This window comes from Vidua chalybeata, chromosome 5 (assembly GCF_026979565.1).
Source record: "Vidua chalybeata isolate OUT-0048 chromosome 5, bVidCha1 merged haplotype, whole genome shotgun sequence".
In the NCBI taxonomy this organism is placed as follows: Eukaryota; Metazoa; Chordata; class Aves; order Passeriformes; family Viduidae; genus Vidua; species Vidua chalybeata.
The window spans coordinates 60065046-60088374 of NC_071534.1; the positions used below are offsets into that span (position 1 = coordinate 60065046).

At 39.6% G+C, this 23329-nt stretch overlaps 1 protein-coding gene across 2 annotated transcripts in view; it reads left to right on the forward strand.

Moving 5' to 3' along the window:
• The window catches only part of RELN (reelin), a 277039-nt gene that overhangs the window by 207178 nt on the left and 46532 nt on the right, over positions 1-23329 (forward strand). For both annotated transcript variants that reach the window (XM_053942869.1, XM_053942868.1), the window contains exons 26-37: positions 1549-1720; positions 2089-2289; positions 4377-4612; positions 7273-7430; positions 8339-8546; positions 13960-14036; positions 15530-15688; positions 17663-17851; positions 18108-18381; positions 19690-19830; positions 19923-20100; positions 21514-21598. In XM_053942869.1, coding sequence (XP_053798844.1) covers positions 1549-1720; positions 2089-2289; positions 4377-4612; positions 7273-7430; positions 8339-8546; positions 13960-14036; positions 15530-15688; positions 17663-17851; positions 18108-18381; positions 19690-19830; positions 19923-20100; positions 21514-21598 — 2078 coding nt within the window. The remainder of the gene's footprint in view (positions 1-1548; positions 1721-2088; positions 2290-4376; positions 4613-7272; positions 7431-8338; positions 8547-13959; positions 14037-15529; positions 15689-17662; positions 17852-18107; positions 18382-19689; positions 19831-19922; positions 20101-21513; positions 21599-23329) is intronic.

The following is a 23329-nucleotide window of genomic DNA, read 5'->3' on the forward strand; positions in this document are numbered from 1 at the left end:
ACTTGTCTATAAAGATGCTGTAAGGTACAGTATCAAAAGCCTCACCAAAATCCAAACTACAGCTACCCCCTTCCCCTCATCTGCTAGGTCAGTGCTTTGGTCTTTACTTGGTCAAAGTCACACCAAAAAAGAAGCTAAATAATGAAAGCTTCAATACTGGACTGTCCAATACATTTCTAGTCAAAACATTTTCCCTTCTGAGCAATGAAGAGTGATGGTCCTTACTGAACATTGCTATATAGATTTATTTTTCTCCTGTTTCAAATGTGGTCCAGACCTCATTTTCCAATTCCTATTCTCCAACAGTAAATCTAGGAATTCTCTGGAAAAGAACTGAAAAATAATTCCTTCTCTTCTCTTTGCCTAACTGGCAAATGAAGCAGAGTGCATGGTACAAAAAACCATGGGATAGAAAGAAAGAGTTTGTACAAATATATATATATATAAGCTGTCTAAAATAGGACTGGGCATGGAACTAATTCTTGTACTTTTTCACATAAGTATGATTAGGCTTGTATCTTGAACTTTTATTTAACATCATTTTTATGAGGTGTTTTTTTAAATTGAACATAAATAAAACTGAGCAGACCTGAAGTTCTTTTACAAAGATCTGTATAAGAGGCCTGAAATATTTTTACCCAAAGAAAACTGCAACATAATCTATTGCATTGTAACAGAAGGATGCTTTTGTCTACAAATAGGACCAATCAGCAGAAGAGAATGAGAAATTAACTATTACTTCCTGGCATCAGAAAAACATTAAGACTTGCTGAACATGGATCAGCTGAACAGTTTAATTCAAAGCTAAAGAGCTCAAATCAGTTCCTTATTGTGTTTGGCAATATAGTAATAGAGCATAAAAAACATACATTGTCTTAAAGAGTTTACATCTTCCACAAACAAGAAGAACAAAGGCGGCTTCTTGATATGCAGTGCATAAATAGGTATCTAGATATATGGAAAAATAAAATAATAGCATCATAGAATCATTAAAGTTGGAAAAGGCCTCCAAGATCATGAAATCCAACCTTGGACCCAGGATCACCATATCAACTAAATTACAACCCTAAGTGCCATATCCAGCGGTCATTTTAACAATTCCAATGATGGTGACTCCTCAAGCTCCCTTGGCAGCCCAAAGAGCCCCAATGCCTGACCACCTTTTCAGTTGAGAAATTCTGCCTGTTGTCCAACTTGAACCTCCTCTGGCAGAGTTTGAGGCAATGTACTCATGTCCCTGGTTGCCTGGGAGAAGAGGCTGATTCCCATCTTACTACAACCTCCTTTCAGGTAGTTGTAGAGAGCAATGAGGTCTCTGCTGAGCTGCCTTTTCTCCAGACTAAACAACCCAAACTTTCTCAGCTGCCCCTCATACAAGTAACTCTCTTAGACCCTTCCTCAGCTTCCTTGCCCTTGTTTGGACATGCAAATTACCTAGACTTGTACCTGTAAGATAGATGCTGGCTTCCCTGCCTCTTTTCCCTGTTGAGTGATATATTTCTCTACAAACTGTGCTCTCTGAAGTTCTGCTCAATTTGTGTTCCTCAGGTTTGTCTATCTGGAGCTGCCAGCTGCAGCCAAGACCCCTTGCACCAGGTTTCGCTGGTGGCAGCCAGTGTTCTCAGGGGAAGGGTACGATCAGTGGGCCATCGACGACATCATCATTTTGTCAGAGAAGCAGAAGCACATCATTCCTGTCGTTAATCCCACCTTACCACAGGTAATAAGCAAGAGCAGGCTGTGGGTATCCCCAGGAAACAGGAACTATCCTGTTAGGAGACTTGTTTGAATATAGTTTCTTTGAAAATTCTGGGTCTATTTAAAGAGACAGCTGTAGTGCTTGCAGCTGCGTCTCTGTGTGGGAATAACCTGGGCCTTTTCACAAAATCGTCAGGCTCCTAAGCTTTGTGACAGAGAATGTAATGATGCATCTCTGCAAAAAGTCAAGACTGAAGTTTTGGAAATTAAAATTTTTTGAAAACTCCAGAAAATTAAAATTGCAAAATTTGAAAGTTCATCATTTTGGGAATTATTCTGAAGTCAGTGCAAGGGGATAATACCTCTGGCTTTCCTTTTCATTTCTAACAGAACTTTTATGAAAAGCCAGCATTTGATTACCCTATGAACCAGATGAGTGTATGGTTAATGCTGGCCAATGAAGGGATGACCAAAAATGAAAGTTTCTGCTCTGCGACCCCCTCTGCCATGCTGTTCGGTAAATCAGATGGAGACCGGTTTGCAGTGACTCGAGATTTAACTCTGAAGCCTGGATACGTCCTGCAGTTCAAGGTATTCCTTAAACATAAATCTGCGCAAGAATATCAGTAAAACTGCCCTTAGCCAATACTTGCAAGATGCCACTGGGGCTGCAGTTCAAACAAAGGTGATACATTAGACAATTGCGTAAAAAGACGTGAAGAGCACAAGTATGAGCCCATACGGAATAAAATGCCATACTGCTCTCTAGAAGAATAGCCAAAACCTTGGTGCTTGAAAGCATTTTTATGCCTCTTGAGAAGTTATAAAGGTTTTTGTTCTTCAGCATATTTCAGAAGTGGGTTGAAGTGACTGTCATTATATTCAAGTCAGTACTAGGAAATGCTACTGCAGTGTCAAGCGAAAAATCATTTATCCTGTCTGGGGCTCTGTGAGTACAAAAGCTCCAAAGTGGTTTGGGTACATTTTTTGTATTTTAAACTATTTAAGGACTTACAAGCTGCTCTGTACTCCAGTGTGTGTTTTTCATATAATTTACTTTTATTGTGTCAATGAATATAGGCTCCAATTAGCATTTTCTTCTTTAAAGAGCTTACAGAAATTTCAGTGGTCTGACAATACATCAGAATATGGGCTCCAAAGAAAGTGTATTTGCTTTGACAAGCTCTTGTTTCTGAACCCTAATCAAAATTTTATTGAGTTTATAATGAAATCCCATTGGTGAATTCTGGAAGTTGGTTGCAATGCAATTTTAATGAGCTCCCCACAAATACATGGTCCTTACATAATTGGTGGATACAGACACTGAATAATTTACAAGTGGAATTATTAAAAAGATCAGATGTTTACAGGCAGCTTTTCAAATATAATTCCCACAGTTCTATAAATAGGAAAGTTCGTTAGAAATACTGGGATTTGTAAAATAATCTAATTTCAACTAAAAGATAAGCTAATAAAATGTTACTCAAACTGAGGGATTTCAGTACAATTTTCTTGTGAGTATTGCATGTAGTTTTATACTTTAAACTGTTTAAAACCCAAGGATATCTCAATATATAAATACCATTTAGCCTGGAAAAGATACTATCTGCCTTTTCATCACCTTGCTGTACTTCAATGACTAAGTGTCCATTCTCTGGGTTTCTCAACAGCAATTAAGAAATTGTCTGGGTTAAAAAAAAGAAAAATCAATACTTTAAAATGTTACATACACTTTCCATCACTGAAGCACTTGACAATGTAACTTAACTATACAAAACATAATAATGTGTCACAGAACAGTGAGTTCTTCTTTATAAAGTCTATTATTTAAGGACTGAATTTATACTTTTTTGGAAAGCTTTTCAGCCTGCACATAAATGTGTTAGTCTTATTTGCATGCTTCCGTGAGTGTGTGAAATTTCCATTTTAAATAGCAGACTGGAATAATTTTGCATAGATAAGCTCAAAGACAGTAATTTGTTAGAATTATTTCATTTTACATGAATGATTTTGTTTTACATTTTGCATTCTACAACTCAAGTAGAATTTCTGCAATAAACTAAGGAAAACTAATATTTTTCTGATAGCTTGAAGAATGAAACTGAAACTTCAAATCAGCGGTTGATTTTGGTCTTGGCTGCATTCTCATTTCACATTTTAATATGCATTTTTTTCCTTCTTAATCCAAATGTTACTCTATTCTGGGGACCCAAACTGCAGCGCCAACTCCCAGACATCATTCCTGCAAGGCCAGTGACCAGGCTGTGGTTAGGGCTAACCTTGGAGTCAGGGTGATCCTCTGGGCACACTGGGCTGCAGATGGGATGGATCCCAGAGGATACAGCTCTTTTCACTCCTGGGCATGCAGGTGCCTGCACAGAGTTTGCTGTTTGGGGCTTGCTATGCACAGGGACCCTTGGAAAGTTCCTTGCACCTCTTTGTGCGCTGAGCTCAGCAACCTTAATGAAGGAATAGTGGGAATTTTTACTGAGAAATGTCATATTTCCATGTAGGAAGCAGACTCCAAGCATCAGTCCCTGTCAGCCAGCAGGGTTCAGAGCAAGTGCTCAGAGCATTAAGCCTCCCAGTGCAAAAAGTCAAAGGTGGTTTGCAGCCAATGAATACTAATAATGGTGCAGGTTTCTTCGTGTCATTTCTGACCCTCTGCTTCTTTGCAGCTGAACATTGGTTGCACCAACCAGTACAGCAGCTCTGCCCCCGTTCTGCTGCAGTACTCCCACGACGCTGGGCTCTTCTGGTCGCTGGTGAAGGAGGGCTGCTACCCCGCCTCCCCGGGCACCAAGGGCTGCGAGGGCAGCTCCCGGGAGCTCAGCGAGCCCTCCGTGTACCACACGGGAGACTTTGAGGACTGGACAAGAGTTACTATTGTCATCCCCAGGTCACTCGCAGCCAGGTACAGTGCACTGTAAACCAGTGATGCCAGTGGGACCCGTGGATTAGCTGATTTCGCTGCTTCTAGAATGGTACATTAGGAAAAAGTTGCAAAGCTGTAAATAAAAGAAGTATTAAAATATGCCTGATCTGGGGAAAATATACTATGCTGCCCAAAGCAGTGAGAATTTTCTATTTTAAAGGTGTCAGATTGGTCTATAATAAATAATTAAATTAAAAAGTAGCAAGGAACCCAGCACATTTTAATTTGACATCAATTCCTTCATTGTCTTTATCCATGTTAGCTAGGTCAGAGGCACCAGCAAGAGAGTAATAAGTCACATTAATTAAATAAGCCATTTGAACAGGATTAATTTTAGTTACCACTGGGCAATGAAACCTTAGCAAGGTATTTGAGCTGATGCATAATGTGCTGTGTCACTGAAGGCAGCCGGGACAGCCAGAGGCAAAGGAGGGAAGAATGGTAGTTGTGCACATCTGCAAGCACAACCTCAGCATCAGATTAATGCAAGTGAGAAAACATCAGATGGTGGAAGACACAAATAAGCCTTGAAATCAAGAGGGTTTTCTCAATCTTATCTGGATTTGGGTGAACTTCCTCACTCCTCTTTCTGTCTTGCTTCATCAGTAAAACACCCCAGTCTGATTTGTTGGATGCACCAAGCACTGCCAGCGCAACCACCCCACCAGGCCCTGGCCATGTCCCCCTGTCTCCTGCCTCTCACCTTCCCAGCAGTTTCTCTAGTGCTGATTCTGGGTTTCTGACCCATCTTCCTCCCTCGTCCTCAATCCCATTTGAGTGTGTGACATATTTTGTAGCAGGGGAGCTGGTGCCTCTGCCGCAAGGACTTGAAATAGCAGTGTGTACCATAACAAGTTTGTCTTTTCTTCAGTAATTAGCCAATAAAAGCAGGTGCCAAATTGCACAGATCTGACACCAGCTGATTTCATTTACCCAAAACAAGCAGGGCAGAATCAATAGCAGCAATCTGTTTGGCATTATGTGCAGTAATGTGATCAGGAATAAGAAGCTCATGCTAATACATTAAAAAATGTAAGTATTGTGGCTGCAGTGAGTGTCTTGGCATGTTGAGACCTGAGTTTGTTGTGGGCCACTTAGGAAGTCATGGTTCATGGGTTAACCAGAGAGCATCCCATTTCATTATTTGCTACCAAGCATGAGCATGATGATCACCTACCTACCAAATCCCAGTGCACAGCAGAAAAAAAAATCAATAGGTTTATTATTTTTTAGGCAGCATAGCAAGGAGGATATTAGTTAATCCATTATATTGGCAATGAGATTTTAAATCTGTTCCCCTCTCTGGAGCTCTTGTGAAATCATCAGCTAAAAGTTAAAGACTGGAAATTAATAACCAAAATATTTTTTCTTCAACAAGTTTCCTATGCAGTGCGTCAGAGTTTTGGGCAGAGTGGGAACTTCCAACAAAGTATATTAAAGAAATCCTACCACTGAATCATGAGGTCAAGAAAGGACACCACTGTTTCTAAACTCCTTCTCAGAGGGGAGCCTGGATGCAGCTGGATCCAATCTTAGCCCCAGACTTTGTCAGTGGTTTATGTCTAAAGGATTATACAGGTGTAACTGAACCTTTACACAAGGTTGTCCTTCAGGATTAAGGATGGCAAACTAGATATATTTATATAAACATGTTTATTTATTATTTATTATGGTAACAATTAGACAAGAAGATCTTAATCAGAATTATTTACTATGCAGTATTGGAGCCATAACAGCTATTATAATATAGTGCTCTATGAAGCAACATTGAAGCAATTGTATCAAAACAATTGTATTAAAGATAGCAAAAATTATTATTTAGTAGAGATTGATGTTAGTCACCCAGACAATGACTGTGGGCAAATATCTTGCTCAGCCTCAAATATTAATCTTTAGGGGCATCCCCACTCAGTGGAGGAATCTGAAGCCACTCCAAGAAAGGGTATGTCAGAAAACCCTGCCATTAAAATTTGGGACTAGACTTTTAGAGTATGAACGGATGGACTGTCAATCATGTGTCTCTGGGCCAGCTGTGTCAGCTCAGCAGCCTTAGACAAGTTATTAGTGATATTGTTTGTTCCTTCATCCATGTTTTACCAGGTCTACCACAACTCCATCTCACTGTCAGGATGTTTAACTTTGGGATTGATGAGTCAGACTGTTTACTTCTATTTAGAAAGTGGCTGTTTTTTCTTGTATCCAAATAACTTAAAGGTTTTTTACTCAAAAGTGCACAATCCTGTAATAAACTCTGCATCACTGCCATCACTGAGTTCCTTTCAAAAATACTCTAAGAAATGAAGTTCAGGGATTTTGATATGTAATTAGCACTTCAAGTTGGACTGAGTAGTAAAAAGCATCTTCAAAGTCACATTAATCATTCACTGTTGTTGATAAAACCATGTATTTGTTCTTTGCCTCACACTGATGGATATAGGCCAGAGAAACAGAAGAAGTCAAAATGCAGCCAAAAAGTCTGAAAGAAATATCCTTAAGCAATGTTGCACAAATGTAGCATGACAGAAATCCAAGCATCCTATTTGCAAATGGCTAATTTGGGAAAAGGTCCTTCTAATCTTAAGGAAGGAGCAGTAGCTATTGAAGCCAGGAGTAACAACGCTGTTGTTTTTTCTCTGCAGTAAGACCCGATTCCGCTGGATCCAGGAGAGCAGCTCCCACAAGAGCGTGCCTCCCTTCGGCTTGGATGGCGTCTACATCTCCGAGCCCTGCCCCAACTACTGCAGCGGCCACGGGGACTGCGTCTCGGGGGTCTGCTTCTGTGACCTGGGCTACACAGGTAACACAGCCCTCTTCAGGGGGGATTACAGTAAGCACTGGCTGAGTTAAACCTGTAGACCTGACATCTTGTTTTTCCTCTCCAATATTTCGGAAAAATATATGATGACAGATATTGCATGGGCTGCCAGGAGGAATCTTTCTTGTTTTGTTAAATTAGATTCGGCACAGGCAAAGCAGAGCAGCTGAAGGCAGCGGACACCGTTGATGTTTCTGGCAACCACAATCTTTGAATATCACCATCTGTATGAATGGGAAGGGACTAGCAATAAAAGAGAAAACAAAATAAAATATTATAAACTGAAAAGTCTGCCTAAAAGCCTTTGGATCATCTTCAAAATAATTGTTGCCATTTTTGAGTCCCCTGGCCATCAGATGGCATGGGACCAGGAGGGAACATATGTTCTGACAGGCCCTTCTGTGGAAAATTCTGCTCACTTGTGGTTTTAGGGGCTTTTATGCTGAAATAGGAAAAATCCCAAAATGCAAACCCTGTGAAAAAAAATGATTGACACAACCGGTTGCACACTGCAGTCTTTTCAACCCTCAACCAACAAAGCAACAAGCTAACATCTTTTGTTCAATTTGTTTAAAATTAAATAGAAGGATTATATTTTTATGTTTGCAAAAAATGCCTTATCAACATAAAGCTTGGCTGTTTTTCACCTAGTGAAATAAGCTATCTTAGAGTTTAGAGGAAGAGAGCTTATTCTTCCTACAGAAATTTGTAAAGTGGGTTTAAAGAAGTACAATCCAGTCATCAGGGCATTTTCTTAGAAAAGCCTGGTGCTTTGTCACAGATAGATGCAACGGAATTGTGTGCCAGTGTACTGTATCTGATCCTTACTCTGTCCAACACATTTTCACCAAAGCATCTCCCTCTTTTTATTTTTTTTTTTTTCCTTGAAGCATCACATGGAACCTGTGTATCTAATGTGCCTAATCACAGTGAGATGTTCGACAGGTTTGAGAGGAAGCTAAGCCCTCTCTGGTACAAGATAACAGGAGGTCAGGTTGGGACAGGCTGTGGTGTGCTCAGTGATGGAAAATCTCTGTACTTCAATGGACCTGGCAAAAGGGAGGCGAGGACTGTTCCCCTGGACACCACAAATATCAGGTCAGTGCTCAGTGCTGCTTCTCAAAATTTCCTGTGTATTCATGCTCTCTGTTCTGCCCTGTTACAAATGCAGATATGAGAAGGTGGGAAATGGTTTTTTTTTTATGGTAGTCATAACCTGTACAAGAGCTCTGAAAGATAGAAAAAATACTTTTTTGTTCATTCTGATGTACTCTTTCCCTTTTTTGAAAGAGAATACTTAGGTTAGAGACAGTGGAATAGCAGCATAAAATAAAATAAAATAAAATAAAATAAAATAAAATAAAATAAAATAAAATAAAATAAAATAAAATAAAATAAAATAAAATAAAATATTAATTTGCTATCTTTCTGAGAAGATAGTTTGCATTGTATTCTAAGGCAGAAGACATGATCCTGAGAATGCACAAAACCTAAGACTCTTTTTCTCCCCATAGCTGGGGAGAAAAGCTCCTTTTCCTCTGACTGTGTTGAATTGCAGGCATGAGGATGGCATAGCAAGGAGCTGTTGTGTGCTTGCCAGATGTTGTGAATTACTCCACTTGTCAGAAGTGCAAAGGAATGGAATGTGAATTGTTTCTGCATAGCCAAGAGGCTAACAAGCCTTCACCTCTCTCCCTGCTGGTACTGAATCCTGCTACATTGGTATCAATTATCCTCTTCTCTCAAATTGCCTAGCTGATTAATGTAATTAGGATGAACAAAGGGCTGTTAATTCTAACCACTATTTAGCTTGGAGTTTGCTGCGGCTTTGTCTAGTCTCATGAGAGATTAGGCACCTGAAACCTTGAGCACTCTACAATCTTGGCAGTTAGCTTAATAAAATATATTTCTCCTGACAAACAGTGCTCTGAGAGTAATAATGCCATTATTTGCTCCATTATAGAATTTGTGGGATCACTCAGCAAAGACTGGCCAGAGGTTACTGTGATCACTCCAGCTCAGGCAAGCAGGATTCTGTAGGACAGTGTGGGGGATGCTGGTTTGGGGAAGTCCTCAGCTGCTCCCTGCACTGCATAGCACTGCACCAGCCACCTTTCTTCTGTCCCCTGCATGTCTGACAAATACATATCCTAGTTATATAATTATGTAAATTAGTTATTAATTAAACTAATTGATTGTTTGACAAATATGCTTTGTACAAATACATGCTTGCCCTAGAACTCTTGGAAGATGTGAACACTTCTATTCTACAAATCCTGTGTTATTCATCCTGGGAAGCAATATACTGGAAGTAGTCTAGACTACTTCCTCAAGAAGTCTGTATTCAAAAAACTGTTTTTAGTTATTCCTTCTTTCATGAAGAAATCTTTTTTTAAAGCAAAGTATTCCCTTTAGTTTTACAATTACTTTGAAACCACTTTTAATGCCAGATATTCATATTTATAGCTTTCCATTTTTTCAAAGTTTGAACCCTTTTAAAAGCCAAAAGACATTTTAAAAGTTTGAGCAATGCTCTTTCTTGATGCTTTTAATGTACCGCTGCTTCTGTTTTGCACAAGAATGAGGTTATCTTGTGTCTTAAATCTTCCTCAAAAACATAAATGGCCAGAGAAACACTTGGCAAGAGCAACTACGATCTCTCTTCTGACCACGTACTCACAATGTGAGCTGCTCTCCTTCTGGGACTGATTGTCATGTCAAGATAAATAATTTTTTTTTTTTTTTTTTTTTTGTAAACATCACAGTGAACAGGTTAACTCCCTTGAATGATTCAAGCTCAAAGCCACATCCCTGGGCTGTTTGCTAGACAGAACATAGTGGTCATCTCAAACACAATTGGGACTAACATGGATTTTTTGCTTTCTTCAGTGTGTGCTCAAAGGCAGTAGCCACCTGATGCTGCTTGACCAGAACATGGACTTTTTAGACTACAGCAGTTACCCTAGGCTGCTTTTATGTTCAAAGGACAGAATAGCTGCTTCAAAAGGGCAACACAACTCATCTTACAAGAGCAGCTAGAAAGGCCAGTGCTTTTCCTCCTGCAAACACGTATTTCTTTTTTTCATTAGGTGTAAGGCAGCCTGTATTGGTCATATATAACTTAGACATTCAGCTTCAGACACCTTGCTCTGAGCAGGTGCATCCCACTTAAATGTTTGAGGCCATCTGTAACATTAACTCTGTCTTTTTTTCTGGAAGCAAAGGTACACGAATTTTGTGAGAGTGTGAAGGGTTAATTGAAAGGCCCATGCACTAAAAAGAAAATAATTCCTCAGCCTAGAATTTTTTTTTCATTATTGGAGCTAAAATTAATGTCACTTGAAAGGCGAGATTAAAGGGAAGTACTTTTCCATTTTGGTATTACTTTTTGCATTCAGTAATGCCTTGCATAGAATTCAGTTATCTTATTAGGCATCATCTTAGCCCCTGCACAGTTATCTTTTATTTTTGCAAGGGTTTTTTGACTGGGGGGTTTTGGTGACTGAGTAAACAGCAGGAAAACATGCCTTGAAAGACATACTGTTAGATATGTGGATTGAGGGTTGTGAATAGGAAAGCTGAAACTCCTGCAGTAGATTTTTAAGCTGCTTATTTTTCAGGTTAATAGTGTTTTTCCAGGCCTTTTAAGATCTTGTTTTGTTAAGTCATGCATGGAAGAGCCTGATGGAAAAATTGAAAAATGTTGCAGTACACTAAATTTTTATTTTCATTCTGAATTCCTGCAGATCTACCTATGCATGTTCCATATCATCAGTTACAGGTTTTGAATGTGAAGTGTAAATTTTATGTAAGGAATACATAGACTTTTTTTTTTTCCTTAAGTACAAAGACCCTTTTACCTTTCACCCTTGTCTTCCAGCACAACGTAGTCCATGGGGTTGAGATTTGCCAGCCTGAGGTGTGTGGTGCTGCTCAGGGGAGCAGCCCAACAGGGCACCGCCACACCTGAGTGTCACACTGAAAGCATTTTAAACTAAAGCTTGTGCTTGGGAGCCAATGACCATAAAAACCCCTCAAATTTTAGTATATACAATAAGTGGTATTGTAATCTTAGCTTTTTCTGTCCTATTGCCTCCTTATTCCTTCCTGTGATTGACTACACCTTTTTTTCCAGATATTAGGAGAATGTAGGACTAAGAGAGCTGTAAGTGTCAAAGTTCATTTCACCCAGACTGGTTTTTTTTGCCCTACACTTCAGAAACCCTCTGGAGTCTCTCCATTCCTTCCCTATTGCATGGCCCAGCACACCAAAGGCACAATTTCACTGGCAGTATTTCCACCCTTCTGACTGACAATGTGATACATGGATGCATTTTGGTTGCTGATGAGCTGCTGCCTCCCATTTTGATGGCCTGTCCCTTATGACACCCTTGACTATCTGTTTGGTGGGAACATTTGCACACAGTGCCTACCTGGCATCTAGATAAAAATCATGTATTTTTTCCAAGTGGTGACATCTGGCTTGTTAGCTGACTTGGCTCCCATCTGCTTTACAGACTCCATTGCTAATGATTGTGCAACCATCCCAGGGAGCTGTTCTGGTTCAGACACTTAGAGATCAGATGGGCTGATTCACCCTTCTGCAGAAAGGGTTTTTTGTTCTTTGGTTTTGCTTTTTAACGATCTTCACATTTGGCAAGAATAAAAGAATTTTGTCACAGCACTGTAAATCTATTCACCTCTGATGCTTCTGTCTAGAGTTTTATTGCCTGAATACTGTCTCCAACGACAGAGCTACAGCAAACAAATAGAACTTACCTGGCTAAATGGTGTGATACTGTGACCCTGACTGTCTAGAGCTATCTGTGGGGTTATCTTAGCAATGAGATTGATGAGGATATTTCGCCTTGTCCTAGACCCTATGGGTATACAAAGCATCTCAGACATAGACACAGATTTTGATAACAGAACTGGAATGTGGCTGGATTTAGAATCTGGATTTAGAGGAGGATTATGATATTGTGTGCATAACAGTGGGTGAGGGAAATTGGAGTCCTGTCTGCATTTTACTGGCTGTGGCTGTAGTGATGTAGCTTGTCTGTGGTTTTACCAAAATTACTACAAAGAAGGACAAAATCCTCTAAAGCAAAAAGAGTCACCCTTGTGGAGATTTATTTAAGTGGCAAAAATGCACCTCAAATTTTATGTTTTAAATAAAGACACTATCTATGTCAATTGAATTAATGAAGCCTGATTTTCTATCATCCTAATTTTAAAATTGGCCATGAAGCAAGGAGGAGAATGGCATTGCCAACTTTCAGCATGCAAAATCCCACTATGGGGTTGAGTCCAATTTCTCTGCTCTGCTCAGGTGCTGTTTTTGGTGTGCAATGGAGACAACCTGTGAAGAATGTGTAGATTAGGTGGTGATGGCATTGTGAGTCATCTCAATGCTCTTTACCTTAGTTATGACCTAGTAAGACTCAGATGAATGCCTGAGACATGCAGTGAAATTTGGGGAGTGAGCAGTAGGACATTAATTGAAATTAATTGTTGTTATATAGCACTATTGTGTGTATCTAGGAGAACATGTAAATTACTCTAAAACCACAGAGTCACAATAATAAACACAAGCTCAGCAGGGATACTATGGCATTACTGCAGATTGGGGGAAAAAAAACTAATAATATTTTGGAGCACAAGGATGGAATAACACTTAATTCAAATATCGCTAAACAAGGGTGTTCCAGACTAGTCCAGAGTTCTGTCAATAAAACCAGCAATCCTGTCTCAAGGAATTTTGTGGCATTAGAAGGGTTGCAAAAAGTAGTTTTGGGAAAAATTAAAGGCATGCAAATATGTTCATGCAGAGACTCAGATGTAATGGTTGCCATGGTTTACAGTAGAAAGCAATAAGAGAAGGTAGGGAAGTAATAAAAGCACTGACTACAGGACAGGTTGCAAGAAAAGCAGCTGAGGAACATTTTTCTTTATCACTTCATGATGTGAGAACAAGAGAATATTCAATACAATCATAATGTTTAGGTTCAAAATCAAAGGGTTTACTTTACAAGATGTTCAGTGAACTCACATCACTGAAAATTGTTTACATCAAGAATTTAAGGCTCTAAAAAAGATTGGTTATTAAGGAGGATATAATACTTTCATTACAACTCTAATGCTGTATTTTAAAGCTTCACCTAATTTCTGGTTACAATAGGCCAAGGTAAGATCTGATGTAAGGCACAGCTTTGACTGCTTTGGAGATTTTGCAACTTTTGTGTGAGATGGAACTGCTAACTTCTCACACTCACTCAGAAACACATTTATTAGGCACAAGATTAATAAACCACATCACTTTATTCTGTCTTGAGTCTCTCAGTATTTACCATGCCCATGTTTGGTTTATCTGGGAATATCGCCTTGTCAATAAGCCTGGAATAGGGACCTAACTGAAAATGCCATTAGCTAAGAGATGCAAATTATCCTGACTGATCTTGTACTATCAGAAGATGATTACATTTCTTTTTTATCTTGTGTTTTTTAAAAGGCTAGTTCAATTTTATGTACAACTTGGAAGCAAGAGTGTTGGTAGCTCCTGCAACAGACCAAGAGCCAGGAATGAAGGTAAAGCCTCTTTTCTTTATTATAAGCCTTTTACATTTTGCATCTTCTGCAGTGTTTTTGCCTTTTGCTGCCTTTACAAAAACCAAGAAGATTTTTTTTTAAAATAAATCAATTACTTCCTCAGTTTTCATAAATGCTGAAGCTATTTACTTTTGATGGACTCTTCTAGTTATAATTAGCTACACCAAGACTAATGGTGATCCATCTGTAGGAGTAACTGTGGGAGCTGTGATGGTCCAAGACAACATTTACAAAGCAAGATGTAATAGCTTGTATTAAACTATTAGATAGTGTTGGAAAACAGGTACATTTATGAGTCCACACGACTTTTCATGAGGTCTGAAATAAAAGGAATGAAATTCAAGTTCAGGATAAAGTGGGTAAACTCCATTTCTGACCTGAAGAAGAATTGTGTACCTGAGAACTTGTTCATCTTCTCAACTACACCAATGGGTCTAATAAAAAATTTCCTTCCAAAAAAGCTTATGCATGATTTACCCAAAACACAAGATTATAAACTTGCAGCTGAAAATTTATTTAGTCTGAATAAATTCATCTCTCACAGATGTCTCCTCTCTAATTTGATCCACATGCTAAAAGTTACTGTGGTGGAGGACTGATACTTGTGTTTAGGAAGGATCATCATTCTGGGAGCAGATTCCCATGTTAAGTGGTCTGGTTGCATGAAGTCAGACCACTGACATGAGAGATGAGAAAATTTAATTTTCCTCTCAGTATAAAGATTTTAACATCAGTGGATTGTTTCCTGGTATTTGGCATTTACATTGACTCACTGAGGAAAGCTGTTGTCTTGCAGCACAGATTACACCAAGGGTTTGTTTCTCCACTCATTTGCACCAATATAAGACACCAAAAAAAACCCATTATCTTTGAACATATATCGATATAAAAGAGTTTTAAGAGAAGAAATATACACAGGTGCTTCTTTCTTATATTATCCCTTTTGATGAGCTCTGCTGGGCTTCTGTTGTGTCCTAGTATTTGCCATACTGTGTGCATGATACAAAGACTATCCTAAATTTTCTAAATATTATGATAATTAATTTCCAAGGATGCTGTGAGCTTGCATACATAGCAGGAGGATTGTAATCCCAGCTATCAGAATTATAACTTAGTCTTTCACACAAACTGCAAGGATACCCAACATGAAATAAATACTGTGTTAAAGAAAATCACATTATTCCTATCATTTCTGTGGTATGATCATTAGTTTCCCTGACGGTGTAAAAGATTTAATCCTTCCAGTTTGGTGAAAACAGTCAAGATGGTGTGTGGCAGCTGGTGACCCAGGTCACCTTTGCAGTAGGACTTTATGCACAAAAAGCTCCTGGACCAGGAGTTGCCTAAAGGGTGGGGCACATGTCACATGCCTGTGCACCGGGTGGGAGTTGGCAGTTCCAGAGCACAGGGTGAACTTCCCCCTCTTTGCTCTGCACAGTCTCACTAACTGCTCTTCCTCATTTTAAATACAGGACTTGTTGTTCAGTACACAAATGACAATGGAATCACCTGGAGTTTGCTGCGAGAGCTGGACTTCATGTCATACCTGGAGCCCCAGGTTGTCTCCATAGACTTACCCCGGGAGGCCAAGACCCCTGCCACCGCTTTCCGCTGGTGGCAGCCACAGCATGGTAAGCAAGACCATCCTAAAAATTCATTAAGCAGCTTTACACAACCCACATGTCAGTGCTACTAAGTATAGACCTGTTGTGCAGAAACCTCAGCTCATGAAAAACACAGTATTTTGACTAGTTGGATATTGTAAGAGCCTGTTTGGGCTTTCCTGAGTCACACTATGGCCATGATTTTCTTTTATAGCACCAAACTGATGAGTGGGCTTAAGAGTAAAATTGTTTAAGAGCTAAGTTTAAACCAAAGATGCTGAAATAACAGAAGGAAGGGGGAAAGAATTACATTAAAAAAAAAAAAAAAAAAAAAAAAAAAAAAAAAAAATAAAAGCCTAAATAGGATCAAAGTTTTTACCTGAGTATAGAGTGACCTGGGGTGCCAAATGGCTTATACTCTTTGCCTCATTTCTTTCTGTTTTGGAAGTGTAGGCATAACTTGGCCTTGAATCTGCCTACCTGGTGGCTCCCATCTCACTATTTTAATGTCTTCACACTCCAGAACAGGACCCCCTCTTCCCACCATTTCCAGTGTCCTAGAGCCCAGCTCCCCTTCCCCTGCAAAACTACTCAGCCACTTCCCACATCCTCAGCTGAACCTCAGCACTTCTGGTGCTGATTCCTACAGCCACTGTGAGAGTTCCCACCTCACATGGGGGCACATTATCACTACTAAAATTGTCGTGATTAAGTCTTACCTTTGCACAAGGCAGCAGCTCCTGGATCTGCTGGAAATATAAGGCAATATTCAGAAATACAGCAAAGTACATTTCAACAGCAATTCCTTGGGGAGCAAAGCACATAGCATACATTCAGGTAATTATGGTATGCAGCTTCTTAGACATCATTTATCATTTTTATGGCTAATTTTATTCATACATTTTCTTGTATGTGCTGGACTTAATTGTCCTCACTCTGTAATAGAATAGACAAGACAAGAGGGATGTGATGTAGTTAAGAAGACAGTTCCTTTGGTTAAAAGTGCTAAGCAATGACTGGCACACCACAGACCATCATTCTGTGATGATCATTTGCATTGGTGAGTGGTGCAATGTCCAATCTGTTGCTCCCTATACTTGCCTTGGTGGCACCTGCATGACATCTGTCCCTGCTGAGGGTCATCACTCTCAAGACCACTGATGGCAGCCCTGTGGCTCCCAATATAAGCAAGATCTTATGACTGGAAGTTGAAAAATCAACTTCTACACCAGCATCTGCAGGTGACAACCACTTCTGGTCAGAGATGTTAGCTCCTTCATGGACTATCCTCTGTCTGCCATTCCTCAGCGCAAAGTGGCCCTATCAGCCATGACCCACGTTCCTCTTGTGGCAAGGCAAAAGTCCTGGCACATTGCTGCAAGCTCACAATTTATTGTAAAGGCTTTCTTTCCTCTCCTGTGAGGGCATCAATTGTGCAGTAAGATGTTCTTTTCAGCATGACAGCAGAAAGGTGAATTGAAATGAAGGCCGAAGAAATGGGCTGGAGATGATGAAAGTGAAATGCCTGTAGGCTGGAGAGCAAGAGGAGAGAGATTTCCAGGAAGGAGAACAGCACTTCTCTAAATATTATCTATATGCAGAGCCTTCAGCATTTTCCTTCATGTTCTATTCACTTTCATACAAGAACTATTTTGGGAACTAGACAGAGGCCTTTCCAGTTTAGCTGTGGGGAATAGCAGGAAGGCTGTGACCCATAAAATGAAAATCCCCAATCAAGGTGCTCAGGGAGTATCTCATCCAAACACACGGAGAGCATCTGATGGCAAAGGCATTGATGCTAAAGAAATGAAGAGGGAAATACCTGTGTTTATCTGTAATAGGAACATGCTCTAGTGTCCAGGTGCATCCTTGAGCAATGTTTTAGTCTTGTTGAACAGCACTCAGTCTATGTGATTGAGCACTGCTCACTGAGTGAACACAGCATATGGGCATTAAAAACTTACAGGGACTCCACTAACCTGTCTGTTCTGGTTTTTGTAGGGAAGCATTCAGCTCAGTGGGCTTTGGATGATGTGCTCATAGGGATGAATGACAGCTCTCAGACCGGCTTCCAGGATAAATTTGATGGAACTGTGGATTTACAAGCAAGCTGGTACAGAATACAAGGAGGTCAAGTAGACATTGACTGCCTGTCTATGGATACAGCTCTGATGTTCAGTGAAAACATTGGTATGTGTCATCAAACATTACTACATTTTGTATGAGTCTATTTTATAACTTATATAAACAGCAAGTTTTACAAGATGGGAGGTATAGACAAATCCAGGTATTTAGTAATCTGTAGGGAAGAGAAGGCTGGAAAAAGGTGAAGTAGAGGTTCCAAATTTGAATGACAGTGTTGAAAGCATATGCTGAAGATACACTTTGTTTTTATTGTTGTATTTATTGTTATTATTGTATTTGTTGTTTTTCTCTCTTTGCTTAGGAAAACCTCGTTATGCTGAGACTTGGGACTTCCACGTATCAGCCTCCACATTCTTGCAGTTTGAGCTGAGCATGGGTTGCAGCAAGCCATACAGCAATTCCCACAGCGTTCATCTGCAGTATTCCCTAAACAATGGGAGGGACTGGCACCTGGTGACAGAGGAGTGCGTCCCCCCAACAATCGGCTGTCAGCAGTACACCGAGAGCTCCATCTACACTTCAGAAAGATTCCAAAACTGGAAGAGAGTTACTGTCTACCTCCCACCCTCAACCAAGTGAGCGCTGCTCTTCTGGCTATTTAACATGACAAAGATTTTGCTGATCTAATTAGAACAAACATCCTCCAGCTTGGGAATGTTCTGCATGTCTTTTAAATTTTTAAATGTGTGTTGTCACGCCACCAGATTTTTAAATTTCACTTCAAAATATTTCATCAGCTATAGTGTGAAGTGTAAGGACTTAAGGAAGTTACAACTTTGATGAATGAATTCTTAAATCTTGCCTATAATTTCTGGCAGTAAGAACAAGAATGCTAAACCAGCTTTTCTAACATTTATGCAATAAGAAGCAAGAATAAATACCCTGATCCATCCTTTCCTACAGTAGTGTTTTCTGTTATTGCACGTTAAGTTGTCACCCAACACTCAGGCATGTTAGGCACAGCATTCAGCAAGTAAGAACATGTCACTGGATGTGCCACCTTTACCCTTTTGACCAGGAGGAGAGTTCTGCCGAGCTCCTCGGGATATCACAGGGCTGTAAATGGATGTGGCAGATGTGCTGGCAACCATCTCTCTAAATAAAACCATGCTCTAGTTTAGGAATGACAGGTAGTGATGACACTGCTAATGTCTGACACTGCTTCTGATCTGAGTAGTTCTGTAATCTGTACAGGTTACCTCTGTACATTTCATCACCCAGAAAATACAGTGGTAAAAAAGGACACACAGCAAATGAACTGGGCCTGGAATTCACATCTTGGTTTCCAATTTCACAGTTCACTCCAGAGAGCCATACATCATCTTCCAAAGAATTCTTTTTCTCCAAAACACTTTCCTCATTTGAGGATAAGAAGGCAGTCAGCAGTGACAGCAGTGTGTATGCATGTGCATATTTTCACATACATATTCATATATTCTTATATATGCATATATATGTGAAAATATATAACCATTGTTTTTCTCTTTACACAACACTTAGCATAAATGAACTTTCGTAATTTCTTACTTTACTGATGCAATTTTATTATTTCCATTCTGCATGCAGCACATGGACCTGTCAAATGCTAATGGAACTACCACTTTCTGCTCAACCACTTTTTTGATCAGCAAGTGTCTCAGCAATATTCTTTCTTGATTATCACTTTAGGCACCTTTCTTTAGAATATGCTGGAATTTTGCCTAAAAGACTAACATGAGAAATTTAAACTTCCAGTTTCCACTAGAATATGAATCTTTTCAAAATAAGTGGGCCATGCTTATTAATCTGCTTTTCTTCCGAAGTCTGTGGGATTTTCTTTAGTATTTAGCACTTTCTGGATCAGAATTTTGAACCCTGAAATACATTTCCTTTGTTTTTAACAGCTCTCCCAGAACACGGTTCAGGTGGATTCAGTACAACTATGCCTCTGGAGTTGATTCTTGGGCTATTGATAATGTGGTCCTGGCTACAGGATGCCCCTGGATGTGCTCAGGGCACGGCATCTGTGATTCAGGTCATTGCATGTGAGTAGAAAACTGCTTAAGCTGCTTCATAGAAAAGATGTGTTTTATCCAGGCCAGATGGATAACACCTTTTCTTCCCAATTTGTTGCTAGGTGTGACAGAGGGTTTGGAGGTCCATACTGTGTCCCTGTCCTTCCTCTGCCATCTGTCCTGAAGGATGATTTCAATGGTAACTTGCATCCAGACCTTTGGCCTGAAGTCTACGGTGCTGAGAGGGGAAACCTGAATGGTGACACCATCAAGTCTGGAACAGCTCTCATTTTCAAAGGGGTCAGAGATAACTTACATTGAAAAAAAAGTTAATGAAAACCAGTAGAGTCAAAAATAGAAAGTAAATTTTCTCTTGTTAGCCCCATATGTTTATATTGAAGTCTTTTGTCTAGAATTTGACATTTTCATTTTTCTTGTCTTTTCCTACCCTAAACATGCACCATGTTTTCCACAGTTGTTTTTTTTATGAACAAATGGGTTTCATCTCTTGGTTGTGTATTATTTTGTTTGTGGTATAAACTCCTCCTTGACCACCAGAGGAAAAGAATGAAACTCTACACTGAGATTCTTGAGGTGAACTATTTGGAAATATGGTGCACATGACAATCATCTCGAAGTGTCCTGATTGGCTTTTTAGTATTTTGAATAATGCAAATTAGTCAGGGCTGTAGTCTGTGTAATCAATGTTTATGTAGTTTGCCTGTATTTTACTCAATTATATCATTTTGATGTCTTCTAGTTCTTTAAAGATTTATTTCTGTTGACTGCAGATTTCAAAAGGCCAGGAAATATATTTTCTGAATTTTTCTGTTCTTAACAAAATCAATAATAGACTTTTGTTCACAAGCACACAAATTCTTAGCTCACAAAAGTTTTCATTTGACACTGTGAACTCAGATGACCCCCAAAAAGAGAAGTTAAATAATGTTTGGTGTATAAATTAATTCTTTGAAGTATTTATTTGCAAAAGCTTGACTCCAGTTCAACCTCTTTAGATTATTTAAATCCCAAATCACAAGATGTGAGTTGTCTAAAATTTGCATTGCTTGTTTCTGCAGATTGTTACCCTGGGGGAATGGGTCTGAGAAAGAGGGAAGCTCTGAGAGGTGGTTTTTGCCAGATCTCTGCAGAACAGGGACTGGCTCTGGCCCCAGGATCCACACAACAGCGAGCTCGTCAGTCGAGCTGGACAGGGACTCAGGCTCCCTATGAGGTTTCCTGTGTGCTCCCTTTCCTTACAGGTCAACAGGTTGCCCCAGAAGAGGATATTTGTACAAAATGTGTTTTGAAGTATAGAAAATAACTCCTAGAGAGGACTGGAATGATCCTGCCTGGAAATTAAGGTGTTTGGCAACTGTACAGTTTGCACAAAAAATGAGTGCAGTAGCTTGGACTCAATGTCTAAGTCAGTGCTTGCAGATCCAATCACATCCCAGGGGTTCAGAGGACAGATTGAATGAGCTGTAACTGTGCCTGTACCTTACCATGTAGTTGTACCTCTGTCATGTCTTGGCTCACTTTACCAAGGCTGTCACTGACCCCATTTTCTGCTTGGGAAAAGGTGGGGTACAGGGAATTTCCCCTCTTGCTGCCACCAGCAGGCAGTAGCAGACAACAGCCAAGAAACAATAAGCTGCAGAACATACTCAATAATGAGAACTGATATTCACATTGTATATTCTGTATTTGCAGGAAGGACTGAGAATGCTTGTGTCAAGAGATCTAGACTGCACTAATACAGTGTACATCCAGTTTTCATTTAAATTTATTGCCAAAGGTAAGATCACCATTGACTTACTATCGCTCCTCTAGCTTTATTAATACATAGTAGTGACACAGAAAGAAATACAGATTTATATTTTCAACTTCAGTGTATGGTAGTGATCAATAGTTTATGGTAGAGTATATGGGAGCTTGTTTGAAATTTTGCATCATCCCTACCTTGCTCCCAGCCTACATGGCTGTCTGTGCAGCTCCTAAGGAAAAAGTGGACTGTAGTATCATCAAAAATAGCACAGCTAGTAAAGTCTTTGGGCAGAAAAGAAACAAAAGAGCTCAAGATTTTGTAGAGATTTCCCATTATGTTGGGAAAAAAATATTTGTCCAAGTTTTTTATGTCATAAAATTGTGCCTACAGTAAATTACTTAAGGGACTAATAGCAAACTACAGTGTTTTTCATTTTCTAGCTTCAGTCCACTGCATTAAAATCTCTTACCATTTGACTGCCTAGCAGGTATCTTAGAGGTAACTGAAACTCCATCATTCCATTTAGTTGATAAGAAGAATAGTCAGACTTGGCAAGACAAGTTTTATGAGTTGTTGTAAATAACTTGTGACAGTTCCTCCAGTACAAGGACTTTTAAGCCAGTGATTCAGTCTTACCCTGCTCCAAGGCCCTGCCATCCTTGGCTTTAAAAAATAATTATATCCACATCTGGAGTGGCATGATGGAGAACCACTAAACTGCTTGAAGGTTTGAACCACTCCCATGCAATTTCAGAAGTTTTCCCCAAATTTTCTGATAGAATTGGCACTTCCAGGCTGAACTGTGAATGTTGAAAAATTCCTCTCACTCTGGTGTAAGGAAGATGTCCATAGTTTCTGTGGTATGCTCAGTGCTCTGGGACTGGACCCTAACTGACTCAACGTTACCAACAGCTTGAAAATAGTTTTGAACTCCCTCTTTCTTCCTAAATAAGTATCTTAGCCAAATTTGTGTATGGATGAGTGAAAATATAGATCTTTGTGAATTATTATTGATTTTCTTTAATGGGCATTTAATCATATGTATTGGGGTATTTATCAAAAAGAAAGAAAACTGTAACAGCCGAAAACATAACATGCCCCAAAATGATAACACGCCAAATATTTCATTTTTATAAGTGAAGTCTTTGCGAAGACTTCTTTTACAAAATTATGCCTTGGTAATATTTCTTCATATGATCATTGAAAAAAATATTAAAAAATAAAGTGAGTAAAAATATTGCTCTGAAGGCAGGAATAGCCAAAGGCTGAGGCCTGGATTTTGACACTTGACCCACAAGGAGTAAGACCATGAAACCCCAAGAGAAATTGCTCACTGCTGGATCCAGGACTTAGTCCCAACAAGCTCCCTAATGTTGAATAAAATTGATGTAGCTGGGCATATCTCTCAGCTGTGAGTGTTAAAAGCAGTGTGTTGTTTACTGTTAATTGCCACAGATAAGCTGAAATTGTCTCCAGACTGCAAACAGCTCTTCCTGCTCTGCTCCACAGCCGGTGGTTGAATACTTAGCACTGGAGCAGAGGGGAGCAGGAGCGTGCGCACTTTGGTTTCAGCAAATGTGGTTAATTTAAGAACAGATCAAGGGAAAAGCTTCCACAGTAACACACAGTGAGTTTCTTCAGGGATGAAGAAACTGTCCCTTAGTCCTTTCCTTCTGCTGGTTCCTGACTCAGTTTTTGGGGAAATGCCATCACTGTGCCACACCATGAAGGGAGCAGAGAGTGTAAATTTGTCTGCATGAG